Below are 21,018 nucleotides of genomic sequence, written 5' to 3'. Positions count from 1 at the left end.
CCAGCGCTGTGGCACAGCAGGCTAACACCCTGGCCTGAAGCACCAGCATCCCATATGGGCACCAGTTCCAGACCTGGCTGCTCCACTTCCAATCCAGCTCTCTGCTGTGGCCTGGGAAAGTAGTGGAGGATGGCCCAAGTCCTTGGGCCCCTGCACCTGCATGGGAGACCTGGAAGAAGCTCCTGGCTCCTGGCTTCGGTGCTGCTTTGGCCATTGCAGCCAACTGGAGAGTGAACCAGCAGGTGGAAGACTCTCTCTCTCTCTCTCTCTGTAACTCTGACTTTCAAATAAATAAATAAATCTTAAGGAAAGAAGGAAGGAAGGAAGGAAGGAAGGAAGGAAGGAAGGAAGGAAGGAAGGAAGGAAGGAAGGAAGACTTGCTTCCTGTGTCAGGAAAAACATATGGTATTTGTCTTTTGGGGACTGGCTTATTTCACTAAGTATAATAGATTCAAGTTGCAACCATTTTGTTACAAAAGACAGGATTTCATTCTTTTTACAGTTGTTGTGGCCATTTGGGGAGTGAACCAGCAGATGGAAGACACTCTCTCTCTTTCTGTCTCGCTCTTTCTGTAACTCTGTCCTCCAAATAAATAAAATAAATCTTTTTAAAAATGTAGCCAACTGATCTTTGAAAAAGGAATAAGGGCAATTAAAATGGAAATAGAGTTTTTTCCATAACTGTTGATGGACAACTGAGTATTCACATGCCGGAAGGAGGTGGGGGAGGAGGAGAATCTTCAGGCACAGACCTTGCACCTTCCACAAAAACTCACTCAAAATAGCGCATAGACCTAAAAAGAAATGCAAAATTACAAAAGCCCTAGAAAATAACTGAGGAAAATATCTAAGCGATCTTGGTTTGGCAATGGCTTTTTAAATACACCAAAAGCCCAATCCATGAAAAAATGAAAGTGACAAGTTGGACTTTGTTAAAATGAAAAATTGCAAAAGACACTGTTGAGAGAATGAAGAGACAAGAAGCCACAGACTTAGGGAAAATACTTGCAAAACACATATATGATTAAAGGATAGCATCCAAAATATGCAAAGAATTCTTAAAACTCAACAATAAGAAAACAAACAACTCAGTTTAAAAATGAGCAAAGTATCTGAACAGACACCTCACCAAAAACATACAAATGGCAAATAAATATATGAAAAGATGTTCTACATCATGTATCATCAAGGAAATGCAAAATAAGACAACAATGCGGTAGCACTACTATTGAAATGGCTGAAACCCTAAAATACTGACAGCACCAAATGCTGACAAAGCTGCGAAACAACAGGAAGTCTCATTTATTGATGGTGGGCATGGAAAATGGTACTACCAGCTTAGAAGACAGTATGGTAGTTCCTTACAGAGTGAAACTTGCTCTACCACGTGATCTAAGAATCTCACTCCTTCTGATTTACACAGCTAAACTGAACTGTTATGTCCATATGTAAGCCTGTACCTGCTGCTTGATAGCACATGTATTCGTCAGTTCTGTGTTAGTTCAATGGAAGGCCTAAGACAGGCTACTAATGGAGGAAGGAAGCGTGTTTTCACTTAAGCTTTTGGAGGTTCAGAGTCCTAGGTGGGTGAGCCCACTGGTTCAGCTGCTGATGAGGGTAGCAATGGTGGAGCATGGAACACAAGTAGAGGAGAGATCCCATGTTTGAGTCGGGGCACAGAAAATGGCTGGACTTGCTCAGACTTTGATAAGCAACCCTTTTGTGAGCACTACCTTCCCCAGGACACAGCAGTGACCTGAGGCTCTCCCACTAGGCCCACCTCCTGAACTCCGTAAGTGGATTAAGTTTCCACGCTCTCAGAACCATTAACTATGGCATAGGGGGTTAAATGTCTGCCAGAGTTCCAGAGCCAAATCTCTATTTATAACTGACAAAAGTTGCAAGTGACCAGGATGCTCTTCAGCAGGTAAATGGATAAAATGTGGTATGTGATAGGGATATTACTCAGTGATAACAAAAAAAATGAGTTATTGAGTCATGAAAATACATGGAGAAATTCTAAACGCATATTGGTTAAGTAAAAGACACCAATCTGAAAATGCCACATATTGTAAGATTCCAACTATATGATATGATAGAAAAGGCAAAACTGTGAAGCCAGTAAAACATTAGTGATTGCCAGGATTTGGGGTGGGGAGCAGAGAAGTGGGGGTGAATAGAATAAGCATAGGAAATCTTTTAAGGCACTGAAACTATACCATATAATAATGTAATGGTGGCTACATGTTACCATATAACTGTCTACTCTTAAAATATATGACACAAAGAGTAAATCCTAATACAATCTATGAACCTTAGCTAAATAACCTATGAACATTAGCTAAATAATGTACCAATATGAACTCATTAATCATAAAAAATATACCACACTAGTGCAAGATGTAATAATATGGGAAACCGGGGTGGGGGGTGGATTTTAAAAGCGTATTTGTGAATTTAGTACCTTCTGCTCAACTTTTATGAAAACTTAAAACTGCTCAAAAAATGTAAAGTCCATTAATTTGTCTTTAAAAATAGGAATTGGGTGGACATTGTGGTAGGACAGTTGCATTCAGTAGCGCAGAGTGCCTGTGTTGGCGTCCGGCCTCCTACCAGTAGGCATTCTGGGAGGCAGCAGATGATAGCTCAAGTACTGAGTCCCCACCACCCACCCTCCCTCTCCCCTCCCCCTCTCCGTCTCTTCATCAAGAAGGCAGGGGATCCAGGTATGGACCACAGACTGTGACAAAAATATCTAACCACACTACCAATGTTGTCATAACCTCACTGAAGGGATGCAGAAGAAAGTAGCTGACTTAAGGAACTGAAAAATGGTGTTTCCACTGGGATCTCTGAGGCAATACCACGACGAGTTAGTAAAGCTTCTCTCACAGGAGCTCAGTTTCACAACTCTGAAACCGATTTAAAGGTATAGTGAGTTAAACAAATAACGAAATGGATGGTGAATGTTGGGACCAGCTTTTCTACCAAAAGAGAAGGAAGTTACAGATGAGCAAGGAGAGAAGGCTGGAATGAACCACACATGGTCCTGGATTAGAGACAACAGTATGAAGTCATTACTTAGTGGGGAGCCTTTTTTCTGCCAAGAGCCATTTGATTATTTATAGCATCATTCACCGGCCATACAGAATTATCAACTGAAGAATGAGCCTGCTGTAGACATACTGAATTTCAAGTCCCGCCCATGGTAGTCTTGGCAAGGCCAGACCCCATGATTTCACGAAGCTTATGCAGCCCGCAGGCTGGACGTTCCCTACCCCTGAGCCTAAGTGTAGTAGATGTTTACACGAGAGAGCTTCAAAAGGTTCACGGGAAAAATATGAAAAAACTATGCATGGATTTAAAAATGTTTTCCACCCAAATAAATATCTTTTAAGTCCATTTTCCATGAACTTTTTGAAATACTTTTGTTTCCCTAGAAAATCCTAACTAATATGTCTGTCAAAAGATGACCAACACGTGCCCCCTAAAATCAGACAAACCTAAATTCAAGAACATTCTACAAGCTATTTGATCAGAATGCTTCAAAACTCACAAGGTCACCCAAGCAAAGCATGGTTGAGACCAGAAGAGACTGAGGAACTGTACTAAATACCATGAAAATCCTGGGTTGTATCTTGGAACAGAAAGAATGTTAGGGGAAAAAAACAAAGTAAGATCTACACACCGCCTGCAGTTTAATTAATAGCCAAGTGCTAATACTGGTTTATTAGTTTTGACAAACACAACCTCATAATTAAGATGTTAAGACTGGAGAATCTGAGTGAGGATTCAGGGAACTCCCCGTACTATTTTTTGTCACTTTTCTGTAAATCTAAAATTATTCCAAAATAAAAATTTTATTTCAAAAATGTATGAAATAAAAATTGATAGAAGATGGAGGATAGTGTTACAGCCAGATGTTTCAGTAATAATCTATCTATAGTTGATATATCAGGTAGACAGGAAATCGATAGGGAAACTTGAACAATACTGTCAACAAGTTACATTTATAGAATGTGCCACTAAATAGCAGAATATATATCTTTTTCTCAAGTTTACATAGAAAATTTACCAGATAGATCATATTTGATTAGGTTTAAATCACAGAAAATGCATTATGTGATCCAAGAGGAATGAAATTTGAAACAAATAATACGATGATATTGGAAAATCCTAATATGTTTGAAAACTAAGTGGCATGGTTTCAAATAACTCATGAGTCAAATAATAAAAAGGGAAATTACAAAGTCTTTTTTAATTGAATGAAGACAAAAACACATTAAAATTTGTGGAGTACATCTAAAACAATAAACAAGGGGATATTAATTGCACTCATCACCCATAACACAAAAGAAGAAACATTTCAAACCAAGACCTTAGCCTCCATCTTAAGAAATTAGAAAAAGAATCACAAAGTAAGAAGAGATAAGACTGGCAGCACTATGGTGTGGCAGGTTAAGCCGCTGCCTGCAGCACTGGCATCCCATATGGACACCAGTTTGGGTCCCAGCTGTTCCACTTCTATCCAGCTCCCTGCTAATGCACCTGGGAAAGCAGTGAAAGATGGCCCAAATCCCTGGGCCCCTGCACCCACGTGGGACACCCAGAAGAAGCTCCTGGCTCGTGGCTTTGGCCTGGCCCAGCCTGGGCAATTGTGGCCATTTGGGAGTGAACCAGCAGATGGAAATTCTCTCTCTCTCTCTCTCTCTCTTTCTGTCTCCTTCTCTCTCTAACTCTGACTTTCAAATAGCTGAATAAATATTTTTAAAAAAAAAAGAAATAGAGTAGTAATCAACAAATTTTTTAAAAATACAAAAACAATACAAAAAAATCCATGAAATCAAAACCCAGTTCACTGAGAACAAGAAATTGATAAAATTCTGTCCAAAATAATCAGAAAAAAGAGAGAAGACATAAACTACCAATATCAGGAATGGGAGAGGTAGCATCACTAGAGAGTCCACATATATTAAAAAGATAACAAAGGAATATTATAAACAGCTTTATGACAACTCATCGGATAACTCACATGAGAGACCAATCCCTTGAAACACAAACTATCAAAGTTCACTCAGGCAGCAATAGATAACCTGAAGAGCATGCACGCACATTTGTGTGTGTGTGCATGCGTGTGTGTGTGCATGCGTGTGTGTGTGTGTGAACAGAGTGAGAGACAAAGGGGAGGGAGAGAACAGAAAACAGGAAGAGGCGCAGCCACGCAAGCAGAGCCGGTGCTGTGACCGTCCTCCCCTCACTTCCCCCACCTCTTCAGGAGGCTTCCTCATGGGCTCCTCCTCCTGCTAATGATGATGTTTACATGGGTTCTACTCTAGACCTCTATAATTTCAACATCTGCATGATGTTAGGTCAGATACCAGGGGCTGGCACTGTGGCATAGTAGGCTAAGCTTCTGCCTGCAGCACCATCAAACCATATGAGTACCAGTCATGTCCTGGGTGCTCCTCTTCCAGTCCAGCTCTCTGCAGAGGGCCTGGGAAAACAATGGAAGGTGGCCCAAGTGCGTGCGTCCCTGCACCCATGTGGACCTCAAAGTTCCTGGCTCCTGGCTTTGGACTGGACCAGCCCTGGCCATTGCAGCCATTTGGGGAAAGAACCAGAGGATGGAAGATCTTTCTGTCCTACCTCTCTGTGTCTGTAACTCTACCTCTCAAAAAACAATAAATGAATGAATGAATGAATGAATGACATGTCAGTCCCACAAGAAAAAAATAATTCCAATTCTATACAAACATACCCAGAAAACTGATTGCCTAAATAATTCTGAGACCAATATCACCCTGATATTAATGCAAAGACATTACAAGTAAAGAAAACTAAAGAACAGTATTCTTCATGGACACAGGTGAAAAAATTCTAAACTAAATTTCAGCAACTGAAATCCAACAATATATAGTATATCATGACCAGGAATTTATTCCAGGAACTCAAAGTTTGTTTTAACATTGAAAAGTCAATTGGGGAGGTACGTAGGTGTGGCAGGGATGCCCATATCCCATACAATTCGCTGTATTAGGATAAAACTAGTATCATATGATCATCTCAACAGATAAAACAGCTAAACAATCCAACAAGTATTTCTGATTCAAACAAAACAACAACTCTTAGAGGCCAGCATGTGGCATAGCAAGTTAAGCTGCCACTTGCAATACTGACATCCCATATCAGAGTGCCAGTTTACATCCAGGCTGTTCCACTTCCAATCCAGCTTCCTGCTACTGCACCTGGGAAGGCAGCAGATGAAGGCTCAAATACTTGGGCCCCTGCCACCTGTGTGGGAGACCCGATTGGAATTCCAGGTTCCTGGTTTCAGCCTGGCCCTACTCTGGTGTTACAGCCATCACTGCCCAAGAAATAGAAAATCTCTCCCTCTCTCTCTCTCTGCATTTCACAGAAATAAAATAAATAAATAAATAACTGTAAACTGGGACAGAAGGCTCCTCAACTTGATAAGGATCTTTACAAAAAAATAAGTAAAAATATTTTTTAAAAAAATTTTAAAGGCCGGTGCCACAGCTCAATAGGCTAATCCTCCGCCTGCGGCGCCGGCACACCAGGTTCTAGTCCCGGTCGGGGCGCCGGATTCTGTCCCAGTTGCCCCTCTTCCAGGCCAGCTCTCTGCTGTGGCCCGGGAGGACAGTGGAGAATGGCCCAAGTCCTTGGGCCCAGCACCCGCATGGGATACCAGGAGAAGCACCTGGCTCCTGCCTTCGGATCAGTGCGATGTGCTGGCCACAGCACATGGCCACGGAGGCCATTGGAGGGTGAACCAACTGCCAAAGGAAGACCTTTCTCTCTGTCTCTCTCTCACACTGTCCACTCTACCTGTCAAAAAAAATTTTTTTTTGAAAGGCTGGCGCTGTGGCTCACTAGGCTAATCCTCCGCCTGCAGCGCCGGCACACCGGGTTCTAGTCCCGGTTGAGGCACTGGATTCTGTCCCGGTTGCTCCTCTTCCAGTCCAGCTCTCTGCTGTGACCCGGGAGTACAGTGGAGGATGGCTCAGGTCCTTGAGCCCTGCACCCGCATGGGAGACCAAGAGGAAGTACCTGGCTCCTGGCTTCGGATCGACGCAGCACACCGGCTGTATCAGCCACTTAGGGGGTGAACCAACGGAAAAAGGAAGACCTTTCTCTCTGTCTCTCTCTGTCTCTAACTCTACTTGTCAAATAAATACACAAAATCTTTAAAAAAAAAAAAAACAGAAGATTTTTTTCCTCTAAAATCCAGAACAAGACAGGATTTCATTTTCATTACTTTTATTCAACATTATACTAAAGTTTCTAGGGACTCAAGGCAAGGAAGAAAAGGCATATAAATTGAAAAGGAAGAAATAAACTTATCTATATCTGCAGATGACATGATAGTGAACATAGAAAATTCAAAGAATCTATTTTTTTAAGATTTATTTATTTATTTGAAAGAGTTACACAGGAGAGGCAAGGGGGGGAGGGGGAGAGAGAGAGAGAGAGAGAGAGAGAGAGAGAGGTCTTCCATCCTCTGGTTCACTCCACAATTGACCACAATGGCCGGAGCTGCGCCAATCCAAAGCCAGGAGCCAGGAGCTTCTTCTAAGTCTCCCAAGTGGGTTCAGGGGCTCAGGAACCTGAACCATCTTCCACTGCTTTCCCAGGCCATAGCAGAGAGCTGGATAAGAAGTGGAGCAGCTGGGACTTGAACCAGTGCCCATAGGGATGCTGGCACTGCAGGCAGCAGTTTTACCCACTATGCCACAGCACCAGCCCCCAAAGAATCCATTTTTAAAAGCTATTAGTGGCAGGCCGGCGCCGTGGCTCACTAGGCTAATCCTCCACCTTGCGGCGCCGGCACACCGGGTTCTAGTCCCGGTTGGGGCGCCGGATTCTGTCCCGGTTGCCCCTCTTCCAGGCCAGCTCTCTGCTGTGGCCAGGGAGTGCAGTGGAGGATGACCCAGGTGCTTGGGCCCTGCACCCCATGGGAGACCAGGAAAAGCACCTGGATCCTGGCTCCTGCCATCGGATCAGTGCGGTGCGCCGGCTGCAGCGGCGGCCATTGGAGGGTGAACCAACGGCAAAGGAAGACCTTTCTCTCTCTGTCTCTCTCTCTCACTGTCCACTCTGCCTGTCCAAAAAAAAAAAAAAAAAAAAAAAAAAAGCTATTAGTGGCCACCATTGTGGCACAGTGGGTTAAGCTGCCGCCTGTGAGGCCAGCATCCCACATGAGTGCCAGGTTCATGTTCCGGCTGTTCCACTTCTGATCCAGCTTCCTGCTAGTGTTCCTGGAAAAGCAGCGAAAGAGTCTTTGGGTTCCTGCCACCCACAAGGGAGACCCAGATGGAGTTCCATGTTCTGGCTTCAGCCCAGCCCAGCCCACCCACTGTGGCCATTTGGGGAGTAAATGCTCTTATAAGAATGAAAAGTCAAGTTATAGAATGAGAAAAAAAATTACAAATCATATATCTGATAAAGGACTTATATCCAGAACATATGAACCCTCAAAACTCAAAAAAAAAAGTTCCAAACCCCCAGTATTGAAAAATAGGCAAAATATCTGAATAAACAGTTCATCAAAGAAGAAACACATAGGCAGATAAGTACACCAAAATGTCAACATTAGTTGTCACCAGGAAAATGCTAATTAAAACCACAATGAGGTACTACTACATATCTATTAAAATGGCTGACTGGGGCTGTCTTGTGGCTGTGCAGGTTAAACCACCGCTTGTGATGCTGGCATCCCACAATGGTGCACGGGGTGAAGTCCCAGCTACTTTGCTTCCAATCCAGCTCCCTGCTAATGTGCCTAGGAAAGTACCTGGGCCCTACAACCCACGTGGGAGACCAGGATAACAAGGATAGACTTCCTGGCTCGTGGCTTCAGCCTGGTCAGACCTGGCTGTTGCAGCCATCTGGGGAGTGAACTAGTGGATAGAAGATCTCTCACTCTTGCTCTCACTCTTGCTCTTTCAAATAAATAAGTCTTTTTTTTATTTTTTTATTTTTATTTTTGACAGGCAGAGTGGACAGTGAGAGAGAGAGACAGAGAGAAAGGTCTTCCTTTTGCCGTTGGTTCACCCTCCAATGGCCGGCGCACCGCGCTGATCCGATGGCAGGAGCCAGGTACTTATCCTGGTCTCCCATGCGGGTGCAGGGCCCAAGCACTTGGGCCATCCTCCACTGCACTCCCTGGTCACAGCAGAGAGCTGGCCTGGAAGAGGGGCAACCGGGACAGAATCCGGCGCCCCGACTGGGACTAGAACCCGGTGTGCCAGCGCCGCAAGGCGGAGGATTAGCCTAGTGAGCAGCGGCGCCGGCTTCAAATAAATAAGTCTTAAGAAAAAAAAAATTGACCATACCAAGTAGTGGCCAGGATGGATGGGAAGTGCACAAGCACTTTGCAAAGCAGCGTGGCTCTTTCTTAAAAACCTAAACATACACTTACTGGGTGATTCCTCCATTAAACACCCAAGTATTTGCCCAAGAATGAGAACAAATGTCTGCATAAAGACTTCTACATATCTACTTAATCTATTATAGTAGAAAACCAAATGCCAATAAACAGATGAATGGGCAACATCCTTACAGTGGAGTACTACGCATCAATGAAAATGAACTATTAGTACACACTACAATATGGATACATTGAAAAATAACTGTGCTGAATGAAAAAATCAGGGTAAAAAAAGAAGTTTATGACCCCAGTTATAGAAACTGCAAAAATTCCTATGTAGCTGATTGAAAGCAGATTGATGGTTGGGTAAGAAGAGGGACTGTGAAGGGACACAAGGAAAATTTGGGAGGTAAAGATATGATCATTTTCATGATCATGGTAATGGTTACAAATGTGTACACACATATCACAACTTACTAAATCACTCATTTTAAATTTGTCCTGTTTGCAGTGTACTGTAGGTTAATTCACCTCAACGAAGTTATTTTTTTTAAAAAACTGCATGCCAAAAGATGGAAAGTCTATATGAAATAAATACATTTGTAGAAAAATATTAAAGCATCAATAATAGTGAAGAAGAAACTGACAACATGAAGGCCAGTAGCAGCTAAATAAATTTAAATGATAATAAAAGGTTCTCCCAGTCCACATCCAGAAAGCATCACACACAAGCATTGACGGGAACTCTGAGCAATTACTATTTACACGTTAATGCGTAAAATAAAATTAAATTAAAAAGTGTCACTATGCAGAATAAATATTTAGCTTAAGCACCCAAAAGCACCATCCTTATAACTACAATCCAGGTAAAGAAATAGAACCATCACTCTACAAGCCATGCAGGTGCTTTTCTCAACACAATTACCTCCTACTCTCGAGTGAAACCATCAAGCTCACATTCCTGGCTGTCTTTATGGTTTTGTCACCCAAAACTACTTCCCTGGGCACTTACACTTTAATCTTGCACAACTGTTTTGTATGTGACACATCTTTAGAGAGAGTCTCAACTACACGTTAATTTCTCTCCCCCCCCCCCCCCGCTCCCTCTCCCTCTCTCCCTCTTTCTTTCTGTTTTTCTCTCTTTTTCCTCTCTCCCCCAACCCCTGTAGCTCATCTGCTGAACAATCTGGGATGTTTGACCTGTAGAGTCTCCCACAGTCCACACTTTATAAATGCCACTCACAGTGTAGTTCATGTTCCTCTGTCTTCTGGAAGTATTTCCCACAAACTCACAGTAGGACTCAGGTTCAACACTGTCAACAATACAGCAGGTAATGCATTTTTTTCACTAGAAGGCGCATGATGTCTGGATATTCTCATTTGGGGAAATTATCAGCTATTGATCATGTTGGCCTGGATCCACAAATTCACTAGAGATGGAAAATACTGATATCATATTTATATCATTTCTCTCTCTTTGAGCATTGGAAAACTTACAAAGACTAAGCATTTTAAGGCAAATTTCAGTGCATTGCTATTATTTTCCTCACTGAATCAAATTAGAAAATACAGCCACAATAGTTTTGCATCTTTACTCGACAAGACCTAGAACTTGTTTCCCCACCCTCGGGAAATAGGAGCTGGCCTGTGACTTGTCCTCACAATGTGGCAGAAGGAAGGTGGTACAAACTCCGAACTCCGCGGTAAGAGGCACTGTCGCTTCTGTTTCCACGCCCTTGGACCACCTGAGACCGGAGTCCACCAGCTCTAGCCCACTGCAGACTCAGAGGTCCTTCGAGGAAACTGAGGCACCCCTAACAATACTCCCACATCACCACTCACAGGTGAGCAAGGCCTTCGTGGTTCACCATGGCACTGGAGCAGCTACCGGCTGAATGCAGCCATGGGAATGAGCTCAGACCAAACCATCAGAGCCGCCCAAATAACCAACAAAATGGTGAGAAAAACAGATGAATCTCTCCAGCACAGGAGTTATGTTTTACAAACGCATTACAAGCGCCAACCTTGCATGTAATGGAGCCACTGCTCCTAGGGGAAACACAGCGCGGTGCCTGTGAGCGTCTGCTATCGACATTCTCACCAATCAACACAGGACCGTGCTCTGTGTGCTTTCCTCATTGAGCGCAACCTCTTGATTCATTGCACTCGTGGCTCACATCACCATACACAAACCTGAGCAAACCTGACCTAACACACCTACTTCCTGCATGAGATACATCCCAGCCTTTTGGTGCCTAGCAATACTAAGCAGCATTACAGCAGGATGCTTGGGAGCCTTCTAACCAGGGAAGGACCCCAGAAAGTACAAAAATGTAAAAACTGTTATGTAGGAAATGACAGAAAAAGACACTTGTTTATGATATAAGAGCCGAGAAAGGCAAACAATCACCTCATGGCTCAAGTTTGGCTAGGAACTCTGCATCCAAGAATCAAATTTTTCTACTGCCCTCTGCACATCCACAGATGGATACAAAACACTGTTTATGTTAGAGATAAAAAAAGAAAATTCAGCAAGTCGATGGATTTGCAAATAAGGAACCTCGACTAAAGAGGATGGACCACCATACACTGGGTAATGTTCAGGCCACTGACTTGGGGGTGATTTCCTGCACAGCATAGAACCCTGTGACACTTCCTGAAGTCCAAACTGTTCCAACCGTTGCAGGCAGAAAGTCCTAGAGTGAGCCCCTGGACACGGACTCCGAGAGACCATGGTGTGCAGCGGTTGGTTGAGGACAGCTCTCAGGAGTGACACCTGTAAGGGACTGAGTGAGACAGATCTGGGCAATGGGAGTTGCTGAGCCACAAGGCAGTTGCACCTGAAATCACAGCTGGTCCCACAAGAGGCCCTTCCAACTTGTCCCACTTCGAGGGAAGGAAACTGGGTCTTTACGTCCCTGCACACTGACCAGTTGCCATGGGCAATCCCTGTGAGGGGCTTGATCTTAAGGAAATCCATAACCTGCAGCCCAGAGCACTGATTGTGACTGGTGCTTCCGGAAGCTGGAGGCAGGTGTTTATCTCTGCAAGCAGAACAAAGCCAGAACACCCCACCGCACTACGGGGTCCCTCTTCCAGCAGCATTGTGAGTCAACTGGCCAGGATCACAGGAATGTGGGCAAGCTCCCTTGCTCCCTGCTGTGCCAGGACGTTTCGGGCCCATCGGACACAGTCCTGCTCTACACCTGTACTTTTCTGAGCCACTTCTCCATGAACCTCCAGGTTGTTCTGATGGAAGACGGATCTCAGACCACAGTCTGGGCACTAGGAATGCTCATTGCTGAGTCTCACCAGCCCCAAAGACCTGCAGCCCTTTGGCTTGTGTGCTTCACTGTTGTGTTTCCTTTTCCAAAGTGGAGGACTCTCAGTAGAACTCACTGCCTGCCACTCGACCCTACTCCCCTGCCACCTGTGTCTCCCAGAGGCTGCCTCTACCCAGCCTCCAAACCCTTAATCAAGGGTCCTCCTAATGACAGCTTCTGTCCTCCCTCCTGGGATCCACCTCCAATTTGTTGCCACAGACCACTGCCTGATCAGACAATCCACGGTCTCTTTGTAACACTGCCAATGTTCACCTGGCCCTTGGTGTTCAGTTCTCTGGGGACCAAGTCCCTCTTTCCTGGTGACCACCACTGATTCTTGGTGACCAAGATTCTGTAACTGATTGAGTCCCCTCCAACAAGACACCTGCTCTAACATTCGCAGACCAAAGGGCACCCCATCTGCAACCCTAACTTTCCAGAGCCTGGGGCTTCTCCTACCACGGGGGCTGTAACCTTCCCGCCCTCTGTGCTCTCTCCTCTTCTCTGAGGCAACCTGGAAAGGAATGGGGACGGAGATGAGCTGAGAGGGCAGAGAGAGGGAGGAGTAGGGGGAGAGAGGACGTGTGAGTACTTCGTCATCTACTCTATCACTCATTTTCCAAATAATTCCTGAACTCCTGCTAAGACCCTGCCCAGGGCTGCAGAGCAGAAGGCCGATCATTACTAGACACAGGCGCCTCGTCAGAGGACAGTGTCCACCTGAGGATGTGCAGTAATGCCCAAGCCCAGGACCTCCAGAGTCAGGGATACCCAAGAGAGGAAGTGTCACATGACACAGCCGGTGAAGGCCACAGTGGCTCCTGGAAGGAGGCACTCAGATTGGGTCATAACTGATGTGGAGGAAGCAAAAAGGAAGTGGGAGGCAGACATTTAGCCTAGGAGTTAAGAGACTGGTTAGGTAACTTGTGGCCCACGTCGGAGCAGCTGCTGCAACTCCTGACTCCAGCGTCTCGCTGATGAAGACCCTGAGAGGCAGCAGGTGATGTCCCAAGTAGTTGGGTTCCTGTCATCCATGATGATCTGGATTGACTTCCTGAGCTTTGCTGCAGCCCAGCGGGGGCCACTGTAGGCACTGGAAGAGTGAATCAGCAAGTGAGAGTGATCTCGTGCTTTGTACCTCTCTGTGTGTCTGTGTCTCTCTCTGTCAATCACTCTGTCCTCTTGCCTCACAAATGAATAAACAAGGAAAAAAGGAGCCACACAAGCAATGCCAGCACAGAAACCAACGTGGGAAAAGCCCAGCTAGATGTAAAGGAGAGAAATTTGCACGTAACCTGGAGGTGGGTGGCAAGCCTAGGATGACCTAGTGTTGGGTCTGGTTTGAGACCCTCCGCAAAACAACTCACAAAAGGCAGGCTGGATGCAACAGCAAGAGGATTTTATTACCAGCTAGCTGGGGCTCTTCCTGGCACCTACAACGTAGTACAGTGCTGAGGCAAGAAGCCCCGTCCCTCCCCCTGCCAGCATTTTTATGCACTCGAGTAAACAAGTACATACGTCACTACACACGTAGGCGAGTTCCTTATTCCTTATATGGCAGTTACCTAAATTTATGCATTTTATTGGTGCATTTGAGCAACTTAGGGGGTAGGCGTCATACAGGAAGGCAGAAGAGTCTAAATTCCAGGAATAGTTTCACTCCCGTACCCTTAGGCCTGTCTTTTCTGACTTAAAATAAAGCCTGTCATGGAGCAACAGCGGTTCTCGCGCCAGGTCCTGAAAGCTCTTTAGACCAAGATTTTAATATGTTGCCTCATATTTTATATCATTTAATCTTAACATACTACATATTATTAAGTCTTAATTTTAAATATACTTAATCTAAACTAACCTACAGTTTGAATTAATTACTCATAACTAAACTCCGCATTAGGACTTACTGGGATGGCTGTGACCAGGTGGGGTCAGAAAGCAGAGAGTCCAGCCCCAGCTTCTTTCAGCACCAGGTAATACCATCTCAGACTTATGGCCTTTGATACCTGGGGTCTCTGGCACCAACACAGATACAGGAGTACATCGGCGATAAAGGCTGGGATGACCAGGAGCCATCTGGGCGACTCAGGAGACTAGCTGGGAATCAGGAGCGGAACACTTCTGGCTCTCACAGTGAGCCCCTCCCACCTGCGCACCTCCTGCCAGTACTCAGTTCTTTGAGATCAAGGCCCAGCCCATGGCTGGCGCCGCGGCTCACTAGGCTAATCCTCCGCCTAGCGGCGCCGGCACACCGGGTTCTAGTCCCGGTCGGGGCGCCGGATTCTGTCCCGGTTGCCCCTCTTCCAGGCCAGCCCTCTGCTGTGGCCAGGGAGTGCAGTGGAGGATGGCCCAGGTGCTTGGGCCCTGCACCCCATGGGAGACCAGGAAAAGCACCTGGCTCCTGGCTCCTGGCTCCTGTCATGGGATCAGCGCGGTGAGCCGGCCGCAGCGCGCCGGCCGCGGCGGCCATTGGAGGGTGAACCACCGGCAAAGGAAGACCTTTCTCTCTGTCTCTCTCTCTCACTGTCCACTCTGCCTGTCAAAAAAAAAAAAAAAAAAAAAAAAAAGGCCCAGCCCATAGCCCATGCTTCCTCCAGGCGGAACAGCAGGGAAGCATGAGTACAAGGAAGGGTGCCATGTCCTAAACTCTGTCCCTCTTGCTGCCCCGCTCCTTCACACAGAGGCTGTGAAGAAGTGTTACAGCCCTGCAGCTCTAGAGATACTGGCGGTAAAAACAGGACACAGGCTAGGTCACACCACCTAGGGCCACCTTAGCTGGGGGCAGACAGCTCCTCATCTCTGATTTTCCACAGTCTATGGGAGACCAGAAATGTATTCCCCAAGAACACAATGAAGAGCTCTCTACAGAGTATGGTTCATGCAAGCAAACCGCACAGGGGAGCAGAGCTCAGAAGCACACGGGAGACACTCTCCAAACATTTATTCAGTTGACATCTGAAGCCTCCACACTCCGTAATCCCTCAACACAATGTAGGGGGTTCCTGAATGCAGCCAATGAGGTATTGAATAAGAGGGACTGGGTTGCTCAGAGAGGGCTGTGTGGTTGAGGCCACAGGTGACCCTCACTGGGGTACAGGGAACCTTCTCCAGCTGCAGGCAACTGAGCCAGAAGTGGAAGCCAGGGCCTTGCAGCTCTGCAGGGGCCTGGCTATGCTCCTTCATGCCCTCTGAGCAATCACCACGCTAACTAGTTTGACAAAAATCTCAGGCCAGAGCCCTGAAATCAGAGGCATGTCTAGGGCTTGCTTCACTGTCGATGCTATCTCTTCTTTGGTAGATACTAAGATGCCAGCTCCACCTGGCAGCGTGGCTGTCTTCTAGATGGGCTTAGTTTACCCCCTCTTTCCCAAGTAAATGCAGCCCACGAGTAGGGTTGGCCAAGACAGCTGGTGACCAGGACACTAAGCCAGATATTTTGTAGGCCCCAGTCTCCTTGCCATGGTCTAGTGCGTGGACCTCTTCAAGATCAATCAATGCCAACTAGATTTTGAGGAAAGGATATTGAAATAGAAGAGCAGACTGGGTGATAAGTTTAGTGTGAGTCTCAGAAATAGGAGAAGAGTAGGCCATGACGATCACGAGGTCCCCAGGATATGCAGGGACAGCACCAGACACAGGCTTAAAATGAGGAAGGTAGCTGAGTCCAGACAGGTAGCCAGACTCAGGTGCCTAAAAATCCAGTCCCTGTGGTATCCAACTTCTGTGTAGACTCCAGGATAGCCTTGGCGACCGCAGCCAATGCCCCAGCTCACAACCCCCACTTGGATCCATGTTTCATTATACTCACAGACCAAGGGCCCCCCAGAATCTCCCTGAAGAAAGAGAAAGAAACCAACAGCAGGTTTGGAACATGTCCACATCAGAGCAGGGTGTCTACACAGCAAGATGCTGAGGCATCAGGCACATATGGGGCATCCTCAGGCTCCCCAAAGATCCTGCCAACCCCAGATTTCTGTGAATATGAGAAATGAGAACTAAAAAATTCTAACAAAAAGCATATCTACTTAAAAACTCATGCTTCATAAAGCAGAATATAAACAAACAAAATAAGTAAAGGGTTTGCCCAAGCACACTGCCTGTTACACAGAAGGGGCTGAAAATGAACGTGCGTTACTGTTATCTCTTGCCCGATTCACCCTGGCCTTGCTCCCGTCCCACTAGCATCGGGCAGTGACAGCTGTTCTCTCCTGAAGGGTCAGCTCAGGCTAGCCCAGGAGAGTCTAGGTGGCTATGCTCATGTCCCACTAACTTGAGAAGGGGTGAGTGCAGGGCTAGACAGTGGCTATGCCCTACTGCCAAGGGATGAGGAAGCTTTAAGGAGATGAGCGGAACACACAGCAGCACTGGGCCAGCAACTGACCTGGCAGGCATCCTTTCCCTGGGCACTGTAGCCACAGATAGACCCCATTTTGACCAAATTAGTGCTAGTTGACAACTTGTTCTGGAGCATCCCGTTACATTGATTGAAGTGAATAATTCTTAGTTGAGATTCCTGAAGTTCAACAGCCATCTGTGAACTCCCTACAGAGAGGTCATTTCTGTTAGTAAGTCTGCACCATGACGAGAGCCCCCAGTACCCACGCCGGGTCCTAGCCAGGGGATCACACACAGCTCCCTCCTTGGCGGTAAGCAGGGCAGTAATTTTGGTGCCCCTGTGACAAAAAGGGAACTTGGGGCCAGTGTTCACACTGAAAGAGGAAGGGCAAGAAACAAAATCAAGAGAGTAAAAGGAAGCAGCTGGTGTTGTACTGCAGCAGCTTCAGCTGCGACTTGCAATGCTGGTACCCAAAACTCTGGTGTCCCGTTGAGTCATGACTGCTCTGTTTCCGATCCAGCTTCCTGCTAATGTGCATGTGAAGGCAGTGGAAGATGGTCTGAGTGCCATCTGACACCCACATGAGACCAGGACGGAGTTCAGGGATCCTGGCCAAGACCCAGCTAGGATGGACATTTGGGAAGTGAATAATTGGACAGAAGATCATTCTCCTGCTCTGTGTCTCTGTCAATCTGCCTTTCATTTTTTTTAAAGTTATTTATTTATTTGAAAGTCAGAGTTACACAGAGAGAGGAGAGGCAGAGAGAGAGAGAGAGAAAGAGAGAGAGAGAGAGAGAGGTCTTCCATCGCTGGCTCACTCCCCAATTGGCCACAATGGCCAGAGCCACGCTGATCTGAAGCCAGGAGCCAGGAGCTTCTTCCAGGTCTCCCATGCGGGTGCAGGGGCCCAAGGAGTTGGGCCATCTTCTACTGCTTTCCCCGGTCATAGCAGAGAGCTGGATCGGAAGTGGAGCAGCCGGGACTCAAACCAGTGCCCATATGGGATGCCGGCGCTTCAGGCCAGGGCGTTAACCCGCTGTGCCACAGTGCCGGCCCTATTCTCTGCCTTTCAAATAAATAATTCTTTGAAAATACACACACACACACACACACACACACACACAAGGAAGAATACATGGGAGAGAAATTAGACCTTGCCACCCTGAGAAAGGATGACCAAGTGACTGCCACTCTGAGTATCAGTGCTAATTGTGACAGCTCTGAGCAGCAGTAAAGCATTTTTACTAGGGCCAGCACTGTGGAATAGTGGGTAAAGCCACCGCCTGCAGTGCCAGCATCCTATAAGGGTGCTGGTTCAAGTCCCACTTACTCCAATTCTGATCTAGCTCTCTGCTATGGCCTGGGAAAGCAACAGAAGATGGCCCAATTCCTTGGGCCCCTGCACCCATATGGGAGACCTGGAGGAAGCTCCAGGCTCCTGGCTTCAGATCAACTCAGCTCTGGCCACTGAGACCATCTGGGGAGTGAACCAGCAATGGAAGATCTCTTTCTGTCTGTCTGTCTCTCTCTCTCTCTACCTCTGCCTCTCTGTAACTGCCTTTCAAATAAATAAGCAAATCTTAAAAAAAAAAAAAAAAAGGAAAAGAAAAATGAAGACAACAACCAAAGATATAGTTAAAAAAAATCATTACCTTCTAAAACAGGGCCCCAGGCTCACACACGGGTAGCACCAGCAATGTAACAAACCCAGCCTCTCCCTAAGGGAAAGAGGCCCTACAGAGTTGCTCTGTCTTGGCTTTCTCTCCTTGGAGACAGACAGCCCACCCTATTGGGGCAGGTACTTTTAGTGAGGGGCAGCTCCAAAGGAAACACAGCCCATCACCCCGAGCTGGAATCCCCCCTGGAGAGAACCCACCATACCCGGCGCCCACACCCAAGGTCCTGCACAGCAACAGGAACCTTAATCAGCAGATGACTCCTGCAGCATCTGCTCCCCCATCCCCCATCCCACCTATCGCCCCTTTCCCCTGCCTGAGGCTGGAGGGCTGACCCAGGCCACCAGACTGCCCCACCGCAGCCTGCTGCCGGGCAGTCTCACCGTTCTCTGACAGCTGGCCCCATCCCGTGACCCAGCACAGCATCCCAGCTTTCACTGTCAGAGATTTTCCAGGGAGGCACACGGGCTGGATGTATGAAGAGAAATTCACGGAGTAGGCCAGCCGAAGAAGGGCTAAGTCATGAGTCAGAGATGCAGCTTCGAAATCTTTATGGATGATGATTTTTTGAACAGGGACCATGAGTGCCTGTTCTGAAGAACCGTCCAGCATTCGGTCTCCCAGCTGCACCATGTAGTCTGCGTATCTGTGGGGACAGACTAGAGATCCTGGAGGGGCCACACACTCCCCTTCCCCACATCCAGTGCTTCCCAGCCTGGCTGTCCTCCAGCAGCCACCTCCCCCTCCCTACTGCCGCCCTTCCCAGGACGCCTGAGCACTCCAGGCTGTGGGGCTCCACGTGTGGGCCCAGAACAGCACCAGTAGCATCACCGGACTTGGTAGCAATGCCAAATCTCAGGTCTCACTTCAACTGAATAATTATGGGGGCATCACCCCCTTTTTCAGATGAAGACGATGCTCAGTTGGGAACACAATGGCTCCTGGATGACAGATCAGGGACACACACTCGGCACCACACTCACCTTAATATGCAGTGGGCCGCACTCAGCACCCACCTGCTGGTGATGAGGGAGCCGCCGCAGAAGTGGCTGTATCCAATCCGCAAGCTCACCTGCCAGGGCCACCTCCTCTCTGGAGCCGGTGATCCACCCACTATCTTCATGGTTCTATTGCCGCACGCTGATTGGCTCGGTAAAGAGAGGGCACTGGACGTGAAGCCGCCGCCCCCACCCCGCCATCTCCGCCCAGGGCACAGCAGGTTACCCTCAGGGAGCTCCCATCTCTCCAACCCCGCACCACAGACCTGGCCCCACGCAGTACCTCGAGGAAACAGCTCCTCAGGCAGAGAGGTCCCAGCCTGCTCCAAGTCCTGTCGCCCTGTGGGTGCTGACCTGACCCGGGGTCCCGCAGGCCCTGCCGGCGCTGGAGACCCCGGAGCTGCAGTGACTTCCAAGATCCTGAGGGATTTCGGGGGTCCCAGGTGCTCTGGGCTTGGCACGGTCACCCCAGATTCCTCCTTGGCTTGGTAACCCACACCTGCAGAAGAACAGCCCAGCAGGAAGATAGGAGAGCCCATCGCCCCCTGGGCCTCCTCCTCCTCCTCCTCTTCCTGGCCTGTGGCGCCCGGCACACGCCCACCGCCTTCCCAGTCCCCGGCCCTGTGCGCCGCCCGGCCCAGCCACGTCCTCTCCCCGCCCACCTAGGGCCTCACTGAGCACGGGCTGAGCCAGCTGGAGCCACAGCAGGAGGCCCAGGAAGAAGCCCCCGCGGGGACCCTCTAGGGACGCCATGGGCACCGCCACAGCCTCCTTTGCGCCCCCTAGCGGCGGCGCGCGCCCTTGCGCTCGCGTTGGAGGGAACGCGGGGTCAGGGGTCATGGGAAAGCTGCTTCCCCAGAATTCCATAACCAGCTGTAAAGGATGGGACTCCGAATACGTGATTAATCTCATGCGCTTCAGTGAAAAGATTACCCCGCCCCCGGGAAGCCTCACACACCAATTTCATTAATAGTTCTACTTTTTTTTTTCTGGTAAAATAAAACTGATGCATAAATCCACATAAAACAAATTTATACCTTAAACATTATAAAGAGACAATTCTTGCGCCAAGAAATGGAAATCATTCTATCCACAAGCCTCTGTATCCTCAAGTGAAATCATCAATATCACATTTATACAGTTACTTGCTTGTGTGTCTTTGTGGTGTTATCACACAAAACCACTTCTCAGGAATGGACACTTTAGTCCTGCACACCGTTTTGTATTTAGCATATCCTTTTTACATTTTTACGTATTTACATTCATTCTTATTAGAAAGGCAGAGAGAGGTCTTCTATCTGCT

General features: G+C 47.4%; 1 protein-coding gene across 1 annotated transcript in view; it reads right to left on the bottom strand.

Moving 5' to 3' along the window:
• The window catches only part of LOC100350250 (uncharacterized), a 62,608-nt gene that overhangs the window by 17,763 nt on the left and 23,827 nt on the right, over positions 1-21,018 (bottom strand). Inside the window, exons 7-9 of the mRNA XM_070049826.1 lie at positions 19,999-20,214; positions 19,701-19,857; positions 19,101-19,363 (exon numbers count right to left, since the gene is read on the bottom strand). Of these exons, the coding sequence (XP_069905927.1) occupies positions 19,101-19,363; positions 19,701-19,857; positions 19,999-20,214 (636 nt within the window). The remainder of the gene's footprint in view (positions 1-19,100; positions 19,364-19,700; positions 19,858-19,998; positions 20,215-21,018) is intronic.

Source organism: Oryctolagus cuniculus, chromosome 10, assembly GCF_964237555.1.
Source record: "Oryctolagus cuniculus chromosome 10, mOryCun1.1, whole genome shotgun sequence".
Classification (NCBI taxonomy): domain Eukaryota; kingdom Metazoa; phylum Chordata; class Mammalia; order Lagomorpha; family Leporidae; genus Oryctolagus; species Oryctolagus cuniculus.
Note: the sequence above shows the minus strand (reverse complement) of the source record. Positions and strands in the feature narration are given on the sequence as shown.